Source organism: Polypterus senegalus, chromosome 16 (genome assembly GCF_016835505.1).
Source record: "Polypterus senegalus isolate Bchr_013 chromosome 16, ASM1683550v1, whole genome shotgun sequence".
Taxonomy (NCBI): Eukaryota; Metazoa; Chordata; class Cladistia; order Polypteriformes; family Polypteridae; genus Polypterus; species Polypterus senegalus.
The window spans coordinates 91,984,263-91,998,289 of NC_053169.1; the positions used below are offsets into that span (position 1 = coordinate 91,984,263).

The window sequence follows — 14,027 nt, forward strand, 5'->3', positions numbered from 1 at the left end:
ATATATATATATATGTATATATATATATATATATATATATATATATATATATATATATATATATATATACGTTGTGTGTATGTGTGTGTATATATATATATATATATATATATATATATATAAAATTTTGCTACACATATAGAACTTTAGTTAAGGTCCGCGAACCCTGTTGGATGTGCAGTGGTTTTATTTTGTGGACTATGCACAAAATAAACTTTATGTAGTATTTTTTCCCTTTTGTTTACAGTTAACATCTTTATTCTTCTGTCTATCAATGCAATGACGTAGTGATAGATGAACTCTTCACTTGATTTTTAATGTTGTTTTAATTTATCAAGAACAAACAGAAAGCAGTACATCACAAAATAGTCTTTGGTTCACTTTTGTAATGACAAGAAATACTTGCGTACACTAATTTTGATAGCTCTGTCAACTAATTCTAGTTTTGCTTCTAAAATCTCCCATAGCTCTCTGGACTAACTAGTAGGACAACAGTACCAAGGATAAGTTTTCCTGTTTCCTCTCTTTTCCCCGTTTCTTTCAGTCAGATTAAGCCACTTTATATAAAAGTTTCCAGTAAGGAACATATTTCATACATCATCCAACTTAAAGTCAAATGCTTACTTCTTCCTCATTTATAGTAACCTTCCTAATTTTATAACATGGATATAATTGTAGGTTAAATACAGGTGATCCTAGATTTTGTGTGTAAGTTGGAACTTGCACTGCAAATAATTAAAAGAAATGTAGGCCAAATTGAATAATGCTTTAATCTTCAGAAAAACATCCCAAACACGTTGAAAAAATATCAATGAAGCAAAAGTATTGTATTTTAGTCACTCTTCAAAAAATGAATTGAAATTCAGTGAAAAAGAATGACCTCATTTGTGTCTGTGGAATTTCCCTAACCCAGGGGCCTGTCTGTATTTTTTTAGTTTCAAATTATTCTTATTATTTACACTTCAACTTCAAAGGTGACTGAAAGCTGGGTTTTAAGGGCCAGTTCTCCAGGGTAGAATCCACATCGACTTCTATATGAGAGGGATAGTGTATTCTAATATGATTCCCCAGGACTGCATACTCCTAGAAGGAAGAGTTGCCACTTTTGGCTTTGCATCCTTTACATTACTTTCTGTCTTAATGGAATGTCCAGCAATAATAGCTACAGTTTTGTCATCAGCCTTTTAGTGAGGAGGGGAAACCTAGTATACTTTTGGCCAGGTTTCCACTTCTCCTTCTCTTGTTTATGCTTGTATCCCTGTGTAATATATTTTCAGGACACTCAGCCTCCATAACATCCTTTCCAGTGTCTGCTTTTATGTTTTTCTTAAAACCTATTTTTGTCTTTCCCCATTTTCTGCCTATGCAAGCCTGTTGCCTACCAGACTACCTTTTGTTTTGTTATTTTGTTATTTTAGCTCACCACCTTTTTTAGTGTGTAATTCTTAAAATATAGAGCAATATATCTTACTTACTTTTGCATATCATAAGCCTAATATTATAAGGTTGCTTGGGATGATGCGGGTTCGCTGCATGCCCCCATCGTGCTTCTGGGAGCCCTTGAACCCAACATCGTCAGTAATGTCACCGATGAGCTCGGCAGTGAGGCACAACAAATGGAGCAAGGGGATGGTGTAAAAGGTGTCAAGTGCTTTTATTAAAAACAACAACAACAAACAACAATCAAAAGCAAAGTGTCCAAATAAATAAAGTGCAGTGCTTCCAAAGTCATTAAATAAATAATCCATTAAAACTGAAGTGGAGGTTAAAATCCAATAGAAAAAAAAACAATCCTTTAAAACTATGTTAAAACAACAAAGCCCGGTGTCTCTTTTATTTGGCGGCTCCCCTGCTTCTCCTATCGGGCTTTGCAACAGAAGAGTCGCCATACATGCAGCTGACCTTACTCACTCAGCTGATCTGGTGGCCTTCCAATCCTTGGCTCCGGTTCAGCTCACCTAGATTGAGACTTGGCTTCCCTGGCAACCAGGACGTACATGTCAGGGAATTCACCACCCAAGCCTCCCAACTCCCGTTCTTGGCCTTACGCAGCCAGCCTTCCTACTTCTGGTCACTCCAACTCCTTGATCATTTAGCTAGAGCAACCGCTTCCTTCTGTCCCACCGAGTGTTGGCCAAACACCACTACTAGGGCTTACTGTCCAGGTGCTTGCCTGCCTGCGAGCACACGCTTGCATTCGCTCTCTCACTCGCTCACACCGGTTCTCTCTCCAGCTTCCTGCTTTCTTCCTCACTCCGCAACCTCCATCTTTCTTTTCTTTTTCTCCCCTTAGCTGCCTCACGCTTCTGTTTATGAAGAGGACATGGTAGCTGTGGCAATCAGCAGCTCCTGGGAACAATTACAGATGCGGACCTTTTCTCACCTGTGCACTTAGGTGAGAAATGCCCACATCACAAACTCGTCAGGAACCACTTTGACCACACAACCACGCCCCCTCACTAAGCCGCGAATGCAGCGATTATTTATTTAAAACTGGCCTTAGACGGGAGCTGTGGACCCGATATACCACATTGCTTCAATAAACAATGTATATTATGCAAGTGAGGCTTAAAGAGATTTATATCTTTATCAGAGATACCTGGAAAATGATGTGTTTTGTCCCTCAGGACCAATGATATTCTCCTTAAGAATAGACAGACATTAAAAAAACTGGAAAAACTTGGTAGAAATACATTACTAAAAATGTAACCATTTCAGATGAGCTTGAAAATCACATTTGCTATCTACATAATCTTGAGAAAACATAGATGATCAAATTTATTTAAAAAAATATATATATATGCATCACATAAACAATAAAGAGGTCACCTTCATTGGGTGTTGAGGGATTTGGTACTCGCCCTGCATTAGAACCCATTCATGTGGTCTGAGCTGAGAATAAGGGGTGTTTTTTTTTCATTCAAAATGTTTGTTTTACATGATAATTAACATTATTGTCAATGTAGTTTGATGTCACTTATGTGCGACTTTCTTGATAGACTGACACTCTCTGTTCTTCTTGTGCTAAGAGTGCAGAGCTCTTAGATTGAGAGACAGTTGTGTGAATCTTTTACAAACATTTAAATGGGGCACCAGCTTTAACAGATGCCTCTGTTTCCCATATGCTTATTGACGTTTTAGAAATCTACACTCTTAATTTTGAGTGAATATTGGCAAGAGGTATTCACCACGTGCAACCAGAACTGTGTAGAAGAAAGTAACAACAGAGAATTGGCAAGACGTTTCCCGTCCACACATGCAACATTCTGAACAATCATCTTTAAACACCACTGACTATATATGTAGATTACAAACAAGTGATAAGACTGATAATTCTATATATATTTTGAACTGTAGTTTTTGATTTGATGGTGAGGCTATCAGTGTTTCACCCAACTCTGCAAATGCATGCCAATGTCCACCCAGTTTTGTACAAAGCATACATGATATATATAATATTTGTGGATGTATGTTATAAGAAACATACTGTAAAAAACTTTCAGTAATGCAGGTTGTACCCAGTGAGAAAAACCTCTGAGTGTTGTAAAGCTTTCTATATTTGCATTGCCCTTAGGACAGTTATTGACTAATCAGACCACAGTGCCCTTGTGACTTGTTTCTCCCGGTCCTTCCCTTCTTCCTGGTGTCCCGGTGGGGCAAGGTCCCTGGTAGTCTGCCACAATATGTAAAAGCATATTGAATTTCTCTAATTAATGAAGATTAGAATAAAGTCATTCTGTTCCTGCTGATAAGGTTAAATAACGTGAACACACTAAGATATGCAGATTGTCATTGGCTGACTGTGTGCCATCCTTAAGTGTTTCTTTCTTGTTGCACAATACAAAGAATAAATCTACAATATATCAAAAAGCAAATGTGTGTCTTTCCAGCATGCGAGTATGAGTGTTTGCATTTAAAGCATAATGTAACAGATAATTTAATCTAAGCAGCCATCTGTCTTCCTGTCTTCTAATAAGCCATTTTCTTAAAAGCAATATGAAGCAGTCATCTTGCCCACTTAACCACTTTCACTACTGCCTCTTAATTTCCAGCACTCTCACAAGGTTCAAGCAGATGCATTTGGAGTGGACATCTTTGTTGTGTCATAGGGTATCTTATATTTTTATCTTTGCTGATCTTATCCTCCAGCTGATAACTGTTCTTGTTATTGTTGTTATTACATTTTGTTAAGACACATCTACTCAGGGCAACTTACAAGATCAGCAGGAAACATTTTCGTTATATTCACTTTGAAAATTTTACAATAATATTAGATAAAAGTATACAGGGATGCAGAGTTTTATCATGGGAATATAATTTTGATTACATCAGTTTTTCTATTTCTGGTATGTTTTTCTTTAAATATTACATACTTGTTCATTCTGTTATACAGTGAATTCAGAAAAGTCTTAAGACCCCTTCACTTTTTGCACATTTTATTGTGTTGTAGATTTAATTTTAAATGGATCGATTTGCCAGTATTTACCCATTAATCCGTAATGGAAGAGAGAAATCATGTTTTCAAATTTATTTAAAACCAAAACTTGAAATCTCCCCTTTATAAGTAGCACTCCAAATCGTGGTCAGGTGCATCCTGTTTCTATTCATTCTTCTTGAGATGTGTGTACAACTTGAATGAAGTCCACCCATGGCAGATTGAACTTATTGGATATTGTTTAAAAAGGCGCACTTGTATGTTTGTATACAGGGTCCTATAATTCACCCTGCAAATCAGGACAAAACCCAAGTCATGTAGTTCAAAGAACTCTATAAACCTCTGTGATTAAATTGTCATGAGACGTAGATGGCAGCAAGGGGGTGAAAACAATTTTACAGCTTTGAGTGTTCCCAGGAGCACAATGGCCTCAGTAATTGTGAAATGGAAGTTGTTTGGAACCACAAGAGCTCTTCCCAGATGCCAATCTGAGAAACCAGGAAAAAGGGCCTTGATCAGGGAGGTGACCAAGATCCCAATGATGGCGTGCTTCTGAGATGAGAGGTTTTGGTGGATGACCATATCAGCAGCACTCCATCAATCAGGCATTTGTGGTAGAGTGGCTAGATGGAAGCCTTCCTTGAGTAAAGGCATATGACAGAGTTTACCAAACAGCATTTAAAAAATTTATTCTATGGTCTGATATAACAAAAATTTAACTCATTGGGCAGAACTCCAGGAACTATGCCAGAAAAGGATTAGGCATTGCTCATTACCTGCTAAATACATCTCTACAGTGTAACATGGTTGTGGCAGTGTCATGCTATGGGGTAGTTTTCAGTGGCAGGGACAGGAAGACTGTTCAGAATTGATGGAAGGATGAATGCAGCCAAATATAGTGAGATTCTTGGAGAAACCTGCTTCATAGATTACACAACCTTAGACTGCAGTAACAGTTCACCTTTCAACTTGACAATGACCCAAAGCATACAGCCAAGACAGCACTTGACTTGAAGCTGTAATTGCTGGCAAAGAAGCTTCTACAAAATACTGAATTCAAGATATGAATGAGACATCTCAGTTTTTAAATTTTAATTCATTTGCAAATCTTTATTAAAACATGTTGTCACTTTGTCATTAAGAGTTATTGAGTGTGGATTGATGGGCAAAATGGCAAATTTATACACTTAAAATGCAATCTACAACAGCATAAAATTTGTAGAAGGTAAAGGGTTTTGAATACTTTCTGAATTCACTGTAATGTGCAGTTTTTCTGTAGTATTGATTGATTTTGAAACATTATTTAACACAATTATTATTATAATTTTGGAGTTTAGTGCTTGAAGAAAGCCTAATAATGTGGTAAGTTTACACATGCATTTCAATAAAGTGCACTTTTACCGTACACAACTTTTCTTAATTATATTTCAACTGAGAACCTCCTTGTTCTGTATATTTATATATTTTTTTATACTAAGATGCTAATACAGATTTTTCTTCTATGATATTTCAGGTGTTTGGTGTAGAAGAACCTAGTAAATCTGTAAGACCAGTTGTCCCTGAACATCAAAAAGAAACTGTGAAAGACTGGCCTTCATCGGTTGTGCAAGAATTAAGAAAAACTCAGTTTGTGTCTTCAGGGCTTGCTGAGGCAGAGGTAAGAGTTTTAAAAATATCTGAAGAAGAGTGTTGTGCAGATACAACACAACAAAAAAATCTCACTTTGCCATTTTGTTGAAGCTCCTGCTCACTATTCTAAAATTTCTTCAATTTTAGTTCCATTTATTCAATTCTCTTTTTTCTTTCTGGTTCTGTGTCCTTACTTAACCCTTGTCTTTTTATATTTGCCACCAATCCCAACTGATGCCATTGCACTTGCCTGCCCACTAAACAGTAATTACCTTATGAAGGCAAATGTATGTGCATGCTGGCAGTGTTTATCTAACACTTAGGTACAAATCTAAAAACATCCCTCTAAGACATGCTACGCCACAACACTCCACCCCGCAAGCTTCCAGTTTGTATAGACGGAGATACGCATCAACCTGACACGTAACTAGCTAGAAGCCAAGGCATGAGGCACTGTGATGCTGATATGCTAAACACAAATACCAATAGTCAAATTATTAAAATACTTCTGCCCTCCCATAAAAAGATGTAAAAACACAATCACAGGAAAATAGAACACAGTGACTACAAACAATTAGAACAGTAAGTGTATGTGGGTGCCCTTGCTCAGTTATTTTCACTCTCTTCTGCGCTGTCCTCTTTGCTCTCTTACCGCCATTGGTCCATTGCATCTTCACCACCATTTTGTAACACCTCTAGTGCCCTCAGCCTTGGCATACCTCATTCTCTGGGACATTGATAGTTGTGCATCAAGGATAGAGTAGTGTAGTGAGATTACAAACAACAAGATTGGTGCAAAAGTGCAGTTTATTGACAACAAAGCTGTATCCAATAAAAGTGCAGTAATAATAATCTAAAACACCTGTATCTCTATTCAGTGCATCAGTATTGATATAACTATATTTAACATGACCACATTTGTACGAAGGTTCCATGACATGTAGAGTAAAATCAAAAGTACAAGAAGATCAGGAACTATGCTACTTTCAATTCTTAATTCTTCCGTATATAAAATTAAAATCTCCAGCTATGATAAACCCTTCATTGTAATTAGAATAGATAATAAATCTAAAAATTCCTGAATTTAGACTTTAATTGAATAAACAGTAGATCACGAACGCAAAGACAGTAGAGTTGCCTGGCAAGATATTCAAAGGAAGTTAAATTACCAAAAGTTAAGTCGTTACAGTTTAATCAGATTTAAGAAAATAACTCCTAATTCCCCTCCTTTCCTTCCTTGTCAAACAGAATGAAGGAAATTATACTTGAGGGTCCTATTTAAATAAGCACAGTCATTCTGCCTGTGTTGAGACTGGTCTCAGAATCAAAAAATATAGTTCTCTTTCAATGAGAAAATCTTACATATAAAATGACTTGTTAGTTGATTCTCTAACAATAAATGATTCTGTTTTCATGGTTCCTGATAAGCTGAATGTTTGCACAGAATGTTTAATATGGTACTATACAATTATACCTAGTTTTATTGTATTATCTCTTCGATAGCTAATTTTTGGGATTTTTATGTATAACACATCTCCAATTTAGCAGGTTGCTTTTTTCCTGTATTCTAATGCATCTTATAGGTTACATGTATGCTTGTGATTATATAGTCAAAAATACTTAATTATTGTATTCATTTGGTCCACTTAGACCTTAGAGCCTTGCTGATTAGAGTGCAGGCCACCCCTCTATAAAACCTTGATCCTTACTAGAATAGGTCCTACCAGTTTTCTGCAAAGACAAGTTTTCAGACAGTTGTTCAGAGTGAAAATTTTACAGAATGTTTCCCTTATTTGGGTCTCCAGGCAAAGTGAAACATTAAATACAGTCAATAGTTACAACATTCATTTTCCTACTGTGCTGTTCTCAATCAGATAGAAATGCTACTGACATGCACTGTTCAGATTATTGTCGCTTAACCTTGATCTAGAACTATTGTATTCATTAATGTAATAATAGAAAACAAAACTCTTTCTTTCAATGGTCTCCTGGGGAAGCATCTTGAACTGCACAATGCTCACATTCAGTGTTAAGGCCATATTTACAATCAGATTGGATCCCTGGTGTTAATGTCAAATGAATACTGCCTGTTCCTCCAGATATATTCAGTTGGTAAGGAACATGAAGAAGCAAATCAATGCTGCTGTAACATTCCCAGTACAAGGTCAGGCATTGTTCTGAAATAACAGGAAATGATTCATCCAACATGATGGCTACACACTGTATATTAAGAATGTTAAGATTACTCTTTAAAGAATGACATCTGATATATACACCATGGTCATTTGATTAGACAAGAAACCAGCAGGGGGTTGTGCCAGGCACTTGTATTGTTCACTGTCATCTTCTAGTGCCATGATCCTAAATTGTGTCTGGGAGGGATTTACTTGTCTTTACCCCAAAATCAAAAGTAGTATTGCAGTTCAATACCTAATTTCTATTTTATTTAACAAAGTTAAAACATATTTGTTAAAATACTAGCTAAAAATACAGCTTAAAGAGGGAAAGAGGTTTTTATTCATTTTGTTATGCTTAATTTAATGTCAAAATTTCCCAACATAAAGTACTGTATTTCTACTAGTAAATAATATTAATCAACATTTGTATTAACTTACCATGATTATATTATAAGCAGACGGTTTGATTTACATTTAAATACATGACAGTTAATACTTGACTGTCCACTAATCTGATACTCATTTTAAAGTCTAAAAGGGTATTTAAGTAATATATTTTTAGTTTTATAAATCACGCCCTTTTGTTGAGGTAGAAACTTAAATGTTTTGACTTTCACATTTATAGCAGATGTAAGTAAACTACAGTACATGTCCTACTTTCCATTTTTTACTTTATAGAATCCTTTTGCCACCTAGTGGTTGGCTTAGCTCAACGTGACCTGAAAAATATTGTTTCATAGTTTTGCTATAGAATGCATTATAAACTCAGACAAACATTTTAACATTTAAAGACTCCTCCCCAGTTAATGAAGGGAATCTGTTATAGCTGTAAATACTGAAGTAATATCCTCCAATCAGCTAGCATATATATTTTTTTTTTTCATAGATTCTTTCAGAGGGTCCCATTGCAGTAGGAAGCCCACGTTGGGTGTCTCAGTGGGCAAGTCTAGCAGCAACTCACACTGGACCTGAGGCTGAAGATACAAGATCAAATCCTCCAGCAGTTGCTATTCACGAAAAAGGTATGTTAATCAAGTCTATCTAAATGTTATTAATCAGTAGAAGAAAAATAAAGAATTACAACAACATGTCAGTTTTAATATAGGGGTAATTAAAAACAATTAGGCACAAGTGATACAGGTGACCACGAATCAGCAGTGTTATCATTCTTAGTATGTTAATTAAGACAATCAGTTGAGGATGCAGTTTTCTTAACATGTGTTTCATATTCACCATTTAAAACGATTTGCCGATGTGTTTAATTCAATAATCTGAATGATGGAAAGAAAACTTAAATCAAAGTTTATTTTATGTACTAGGGCATACAGTATGATAAACTAATGCAAATCACAAACTGATCCTCTGGAGAAATTACTCTGGTTGGCATGGAAACTATATTTTGATTAATGTTTGTTTTCTGTGCGTTAACGTAGTGCATTGACACCTATATTTCTATTAACACACTAAAGTTAAAGGGATTATCTATATTGTACAATACTTTCAAGTTGTCATTAATTTTATATTCATTTCAGTGTTCAAAATTAATATTATTTACAACAAACTGTTTTGAATTAATGACTTTGCGGTTAGGCTCCTTAATGAATTGTGATCATTTAGATTATATTAGCCAGTGTTTTTTAATGCCAAGGTAAACTTTCATTTCTGTAATTTGTCGAACTTGTTTTGGCCCAGTGATTAGTATTGCTGCCACATAGATTTTGTGGATTGGGTTCCGATCCTGGGCATGGTGATTTACTTTATGGAGTTTGCATCTTCTACTTTTGTTTCTGTACGGTTTCCTTTCTTTGTCCTTAAAGGAATTCAGTTTATGTTAATTTCTGATTCCAAGCTGAGTCTTTCTAAGTTTGAGTGTAGATTCTATGTCCATGGCTGATTTTTGTCTTGCACTTCGTTTAAGCTGGTTTAAAAATGATATGTAAAAGCTTTTCCTTATTAAAAAACTTATTGAATGAATTTGAGTAAACTTTATTAAACTATGCTTATATTTAGAATTCTTTTTTGTAGATGCTGATATTAGCGAGTCTGGGATCTCTGTGAAAAGCACAGCATCTGCTACCTCTACGTCAAGCCATGGTGAGAGAATGAGGCGTACTCTTCCTCAGCTCCCAACTAATGAGGGCCAAAGGTCAAAGCCAGTAAAGGTCCTAAGGTCTGAGATTGGAGAGAAACAGGACACTGAACCTCAGGAAAAAGAAACTTCTAGTCGTTTTCACCAGAAGGGAAGTGAAGCAGATAAAGCTGTTAGATCAGTTCATAAAAGTATTAGTGGCAGCCAGGCCCTTACTACTGACAAGGAGAAATCTGAATGTGTGAAAGGAACGGCTAAGCAGGCCTTTAGTATAATGCAGCAGCAGGAACAGAATATTAACGCTACTGCATGGGCATCAAAATCAAATTCTGGAGTAAAATTATCCAGGAGCACGGAAAAAATTAGAGAATCCACTCAGAGACTGGGAAGTTCATCTATAAAAACTGACATACAACAAAAAACAGAAGACAAAAAAAGGAGAGCTGACAGTCCAAGAAGCCTTGCATCAAAATTAAGTGATGGAGAAAGAAAAGAATCCAAACCTCTAGTTAGACAGGGAAGCTTTACCATTGAGAAACCAAGTGTCAATGTCCCCATAGAATTGATTCCCAGAATCAATAAGCAAACTGGATCTTCTCAGACTCAGGAAAGGGAGAGAAGTGACTCTGTAGGTACAGATTCCAGTATAGACACTACCCTACTTTTAAAGGACACTGAAGCTGTAATGGCATTTCTGGAGGCTAAATTAAGGGAAGAGAATAAATTAGATGCAGGAGAAGATACACCTAGCTACCATCTAGAGGATTCAATTTCCCCGGAGTCTGATGTAGATACAGCTAGCACTATTAGTCTTGTAGCAGGAGATGGCGAACGCAAGGCCATCCAGAAACGTCGAACACTCAGCAGTCTTCATAAAGAGAAAAGCTCCCCATCTCGGGATCAGTCTAAGGCATCCACAAGTGCCCGAGAGCGACTAGAAAAGAAAACCAAATGTAGAGCTTCAGAAAGCCGAGCAGAAACACGGAAAACTGGACAAATGAATGTGCGTGCACGGCAACCCTCTTTAGACTTGACTGATGATGATCAGACCTCCAGCTTGCCTCACTCTATGATCTCAGATATTCTTTCTTCCGATCAGGAGAACTACTCAAGTCGTTCACAGGGAAGAGGACAATTCACATCCACTGATGACCTTTTACACTCTAAAATAGAAGCTAGCAAAACTTCTAAAACCAAAACACCTCCAGCACCTATAGGCGGAACCGGTAAGCCAGCCACCTTACCAAGGCCCAGGCCCACTAGAGCATCTTTATTACGCAGAGCCCGTCTAGGAGAGACTTCAGACAATGATCTAGCAGATGCTGATAAAGTCTCTGTCGCATCTGAAGTGTCCACAACCAGTTCAACATCAAAGCCGCCTTCTGGAAGAAAGACTCCATCCAGAATAGACATGCTTGCTCAGCCACGACGTACTCGTATAGGTTCTTTCTCCGCAAGAAGTGACTCTGAAGCAACTGTTACCCGTAGTAGTACCAGCTCTCGCATTCTCGAGTCTTCAGTCAGGAGTGGAGTAAGACCTACATCAACTATAGACAGCAAGATTGTTCCTAGGATGAGAGCCAACAGTGTGTCTAAATTACCAGATTCAAAATCCAAAATCTCAGCAACACATGTTTCTCCTTCTGGTAAGTTTGCCCATTTTTTTCTTAGTTTAAATAAATCAGTAGCTGTGTTTAGAATTTTAAATGTGTTGTGCCTTTGCCAACTTTTTAAAATCCCTAGCACATATTTAAAAAATAACATTAAGGTATACAATGAAGAAGCACTCTCTGAATTGGTAGAGTTATTTGTTTATTCACACTGTGATCTTACAATCTTAGGTGATTAAAATTTTTAGAAACACAGCATATTCTTACAATATATGTATTGAGTAAAAATTTTAATACAGCTATATGAGTATTATATGTTTTTGAGGCAGGCTGTAACATAGTTTTATTTTACCATGAATCATGTTATTGATTTTTTTTTTTTAGATGCATTACACTGGATTGCAAAAGAGTATAGTGAAGTATTTAAATGTAGTTCCTTACTTTTTGTATCCCATATTTATCACAGTATTTCTTTATTTTGTTTTTGTATTTGATTAATCACATTTGAATGTTAGTTACCAGACCACATGTAGTTAAGCATACATTTATTTTGAAATATGTTAATTTACCAAATAGGTTTTTGGCTTGACTTGTTTTTGTTTGAGTGTTTACAATAAAAAGACCAACGTGATTTTTGTCAGTAAATGTAGAGACGGGCTATTTAGTAGGTCTTCTGTCGCTCCATAAACAGATGATTTTGGGAACAGTAAACAGATATATGAACATTGCTTCTTTAGGGAATCTAATGCAAAGGTATTTAATTATCATTACTTTATAGGTTGTGTTTTTGTTATCACATTTAGGATTTTGGTAAATATTATGTTTGTTTTATACAGTAGGTAATACTGTGGAGTGGTTCATGGCTAACAATTTTAAACCTAGCTTTTAAATCGTTCATTTGCCTATGGTAAAAGATTGCTTGTTTCATACAGAGAATTCACTGTCTACAGCAGAAACAGAAAGCACAGTAGAAGATGAGATGGGTATAGTAAAAGACAAATGCTTTCATTTTAGTTTGAGCACCTTTTTTGATTTGTTTTCTTTATTTTATCATCTTTCTGAACACATACAGTGATGACATTTCCTTTACCTTCTGTTACTAAAAACAAATTAAGTTAGTCTTAAGTTATTTTTATTTGATCCATGTTGAGTTAGGACAACAATTTAGGATTGGTCAGTTTATAATCATTGGTTCTTTAACCCTATTCTGAATACATAAATATAGAATATAACTAATATGTCTTGCCTTTATTTTAAGATATGAAACTGAATAATGACATAAATAAGTATGGGATGAAACAGAAGTATGTGTCAGAATGTGCTTTAATATATGTTAGTTTATTTTTAAACTATACCTTAACTGCTCCTTAAGGTGTTAAAACTCAAATTCTAAAGGTTCTTTTTGAAATGCATTTGTGAGTGGCATAATAAGGTAACTTGTACAGCTATCACCTCACAACACTAGGTCCAGAAACTGCCTCAATGCACTGGGTCTACAATACATATCTGAACTGTGTGCTTCCTGTGTTATGAGTCTGGTATTAAGATTCTTGACCCCAATAAATAAAAAGTGACAAATTTACTGTCAACCTAAAATTCCTTTCATTGGGAATAACAGTGATTGTAAATATAATGGCTAATTACCAAGAAATGTATTAAGAGGAGGATATTTTTAGTTTTGGAAGGACTAATTAAAAGTCCCAATAGAAATCTTGTGGCAATACCCAAACAGAGCTATTCATGCTAAACGGCCCACAAGTATAGAGAAGTGAAAGCAGGCACATAAGGAAGAATGGACGAGTAGATGGCTACTAATGAATAATTAAAGTTTCATTGATGTCGTAGGTGCTAAAGAATGTTGCCAATGTTTTATGAAATTAAAAATATATGTGCTATTCAATAAAAAATGTAATGCTGATTTATGTTTCCATTGTTTATCTTTATTAAATGTTGTAGTTTTTTTATTTCTTTGCAACATGAAAATGAGGGGTAATATAACATTGAATCATTTTTGTCTTATTTTGGTGACATTTTAAAACATATTGTTAAAATGCACGTAAGAATTTATTTTCATATAATTTTTCACA

General features: G+C 35.7%; 1 protein-coding gene across 7 annotated transcripts in view; it reads left to right on the forward strand.

Moving 5' to 3' along the window:
- cep170aa (centrosomal protein 170Aa) overlaps window positions 1-14,027 on the forward strand; it is a 107,513-nt gene that overhangs the window by 65,746 nt on the left and 27,740 nt on the right. For 4 of the 7 annotated variants that reach the window (XM_039738694.1, XM_039738695.1, XM_039738696.1 and 1 more), the window contains 4 exons: window positions 5,949-6,092; window positions 9,128-9,263; window positions 10,267-11,976; window positions 12,873-12,923. In XM_039738694.1, coding sequence (XP_039594628.1) covers window positions 5,949-6,092; window positions 9,128-9,263; window positions 10,267-11,976; window positions 12,873-12,923 — 2,041 coding nt within the window. The remainder of the gene's footprint in view (window positions 1-5,948; window positions 6,093-9,127; window positions 9,264-10,266; window positions 11,977-12,872; window positions 12,924-14,027) is intronic. The other 3 variants (XM_039738697.1, XM_039738699.1, XM_039738700.1) reach the window with 1 other exon arrangement.